At 27.5% G+C, this 3,330-nt stretch overlaps 1 protein-coding gene across 1 annotated transcript in view; it reads left to right on the top strand.

Moving 5' to 3' along the window:
• The first annotated feature begins 578 nt into the window (after nt 1-578).
• LOC112526799 (protein O-glucosyltransferase 1-like) overlaps nt 579-3,330 on the top strand; it is a 10,383-nt gene continuing 7,631 nt past the window's right edge. Inside the window, exon 1 of the mRNA XM_025137219.1 lies at nt 579-800. Coding sequence (XP_024992987.1) covers nt 603-800 — 198 coding nt within the window. The 5' untranslated portion in view covers nt 579-602. The remainder of the gene's footprint in view (nt 801-3,330) is intronic.

Raw genomic sequence — 3,330 nt, 5'->3', positions numbered from 1 at the left:
TTTAGATTTTTTATATCTTAAAATGAGATATTTATCATTTATTTGATTATGTTTATCCGTAGTTAGTTACATGAAGTTTTAATAAGTTGTATTTGTGAATAATTTACTTGTAATCTTGGATTTTAAGTAATATGCATCAATAAACAATACTTCATGTATAAAAAATGGTTTTTTAAGAGTTTTTGTCAAATGTTTTATAATATAGTATAAATATAATATAAGAAAATAACAATAAATTACAAACCAAATGAAGAAAAACCACAGTTTCTAAACACGAGGACGAAAACAGAAATTATTAACAAAACGGAAAATGCAATTTACTCTTATATTAATTGAATTAATTAATACAAAATTTGACTTTTATTAAGATAATAATTAATAAAAAGGATATTGATGACCATAACATAATCAACTATAAAATCAAGGAATCCCACTTCTCACCTCCCATCTTTCGTCCTCTTTCTATAAAACCTCTTTTTTTTTTTTTAAATTAAAAATAAATAAATAAATTGGGATTCCTTTAATACCATACCACCATGATCTTCTTCATCTTCTTCTTCTTGAGAGTTGGTTAAGTTGCAGAGCTTCAATTGGTTGGTTCCATGGGAGAAATAATTGGTGGTGGTGGTGGTGTGGCAGCACATGGTGGTTCTGGTTCTCCGGCCACCGTGCCACGTAAGCAGCTTTCCATGTCCGGCGTGATTCTGAAGAACACCGGCGTCCACGTGTCAGCCTTCGTTTCTGTGTTTTTAGTGACCCTTTTCATCACTGCAGTTTTCTTCACTCGTTGGGTTGATGTTGTAAGTATTACTTAATTCATGTTTTTCTTCTTCTTTTTGATCTTTTTCAGAACTACGCATATACATATATATATATAGATTTGGGATCACATGAAACCAGTTATTTTTCATGAGACCCGTGAGACCATTTTTTACATTTGAAACTTCATGGTAAAACACTACGAAGGTAACCTTCACAGTGTTTTTGCTGTGAATGTTCGGCTTTTTTTACCTTTATAGTGTTTTGCTATAAAGTTTCAATTGTAAAAAAGTGGTCTCACCGGTCTCATGAAAATAGGTTGGTCTCACGTGAACCCAACCTCTATATATATATATATATATATGCATACATATAGGTTCAAGAAAACTAGAAAAAATAAATATTTGAGGAAGACTTTGGTAAACTGTTCATCTCATCTGGACGGTATGCATGCATAAGAGTAATTTGTAAGCAATTTTCCGGTATACACATGTGCATAAAATTTAATAAACAATTTCAATTACTTATATATATATATGTGTATATTGTCTACATGAACGGTTATTATGGTGTTCTTTAGTTTTTTGGGGTTTTCTTCTAAACCTCTTGTTCTCTCTATGTTGTGTATAACATGTATTTATGTAGTTTTCCTTATGGTTTTTGAATAATCATTACAATAAAATTGGGTTTATAACACGCGTAAAATGTCTAAGCGTCTAAATAGACCACTTTATAGTTATTACGTTTATAAGACCAAACTATAAAACATCTTATATAAAAGTGTTACAATAGGTTGATAAAATGTTTTTTTGAGCATTTCAACAAGTTTTTTTTATAAATAAAGTGTTGTATTAGTTATTTTATAGAACAGTTTTGTAAATTGTCCTATAAACGTTTTTTATATGATACTTTTTCAAATAATGGTGTATAAAATAGCTAACACATACATTTTTTTAACAAGGGTTCTAAATTTTTTGTGGTAACACCTAAAAGTGTTGTATAAACTTATTTTAATACTTTTAGATTTGACGTTTTTGGTTTTCATCCTATAAACTAATTAAGTCCTAATAAAGTCTTTTTATGACGATGCTTAGACATTTAAGGTGTCTTATAAAACTAATTTTGATGTTCTTAATTTTATACATATACACATACACACGCATATATATATATATATATATATATATATATATATATTATAAATATTTGATAAAATAATTCTCAAGCACATAGATCTATATCCAATCAAACCCCATGTTTCTAAAAAAACTTGATTTTATACGTATGCATAAACTTGATTATATATATATATATATATATATATATATATATATGTGTGTATATATGTAGGGTTGGGTTCACATGAGACTAAGAGTTTTTCATTGATCAATTTTATAAGCTAATAATTTAGTGGTCTAAAGTTGCACGGTGGCAATTTTGTGATTATGAATGTTCAGATTGTAGATATAATTCAAGGGTTGAGAATTAGTTTTACGGGTCTCACGAAAAACTCTTAGTCTCACATGATCCCAAGTCTATGTATGTATTTGTATATATATATTGGGGGGGGGGGGGTGGATTCATGTGAGACACGATTTTTACACTTGAAATTTCACAAAAAAAAATGTTGTGAAGGTAAAAAAATTCGAATCTTCACTGCAAAAACACTGTGAATGTTACCTTCCCACTGTTTTGATGTAAAGTTTCAAATATAAAAACCGTGTCTTACTATCTCAAGAAAACAATCTTGTTTCACATGATCTCAAATCTCTCTATATTTATTTATTTATGTATGTATGATGCATAGGTATAAGATCAAGATTTTCTATAAACATGGGGTTTGATTGGATATAGATGTATGTGCTTGAGAATTCTTTTTTATAATATATTTAATATTTGATAAATTATTGGATAAATTAAAAGTCTTGAATGTGATTAGGTACGTAGTTTAAATAATTTAATTACATAATATTGAATTTTAATCGTGCTCACCTTATACCATTCCATATAAATTTGAATAATACTATATCTATTTGACTAAATTTCTACCCCTTTTTCTGGTAAATTTCGTGCACGATATAATTTTTAGAATAAAATACAGATATATTCACATCATCAGTATTTTCTTATATTATATTTCTGGTTCAATACAAACTTGTAATTTATTTGATTAATTTGGTCCCATTTGATTAAAGTTTGAAAGCAACATTTAATTTTGAAAAAACGAAAATTCAAATAATTGTATCATTGAAATTATTTATTTCTGTCTGTTTTGATTAAGATGGTTAGTATGTGGTATTCAAAAAAAACTATTACTAGCATTCTTAAACTTCAAAAGTTACGGAGATGGTCTTCGTGGTTGTCATGTTCTTCCCCTCTCGACTAATAACTGTTATAGAAATTCGTTAATTCAGTTAACTTAGGGTCATTTTGGTCTTTTTACACCTGTTTTTTTTGTCTTTTTATTATTACTGATTATTGATGTATATTAGTTAAAATTTAAAATTACAAGTAGATTATGCATAAGTACAACTTATTAAAAATTTATGTTTGAATTTGTATAATTAACTG

This window comes from Cynara cardunculus, assembly GCF_001531365.2.
Source record: "Cynara cardunculus var. scolymus isolate 2C chromosome LG 14, CcrdV1, whole genome shotgun sequence".
Lineage (NCBI taxonomy): Eukaryota > Viridiplantae > Streptophyta > Magnoliopsida > Asterales > Asteraceae > Cynara > Cynara cardunculus.
Note: the sequence above shows the minus strand (reverse complement) of the source record. Positions and strands in the feature narration are given on the sequence as shown.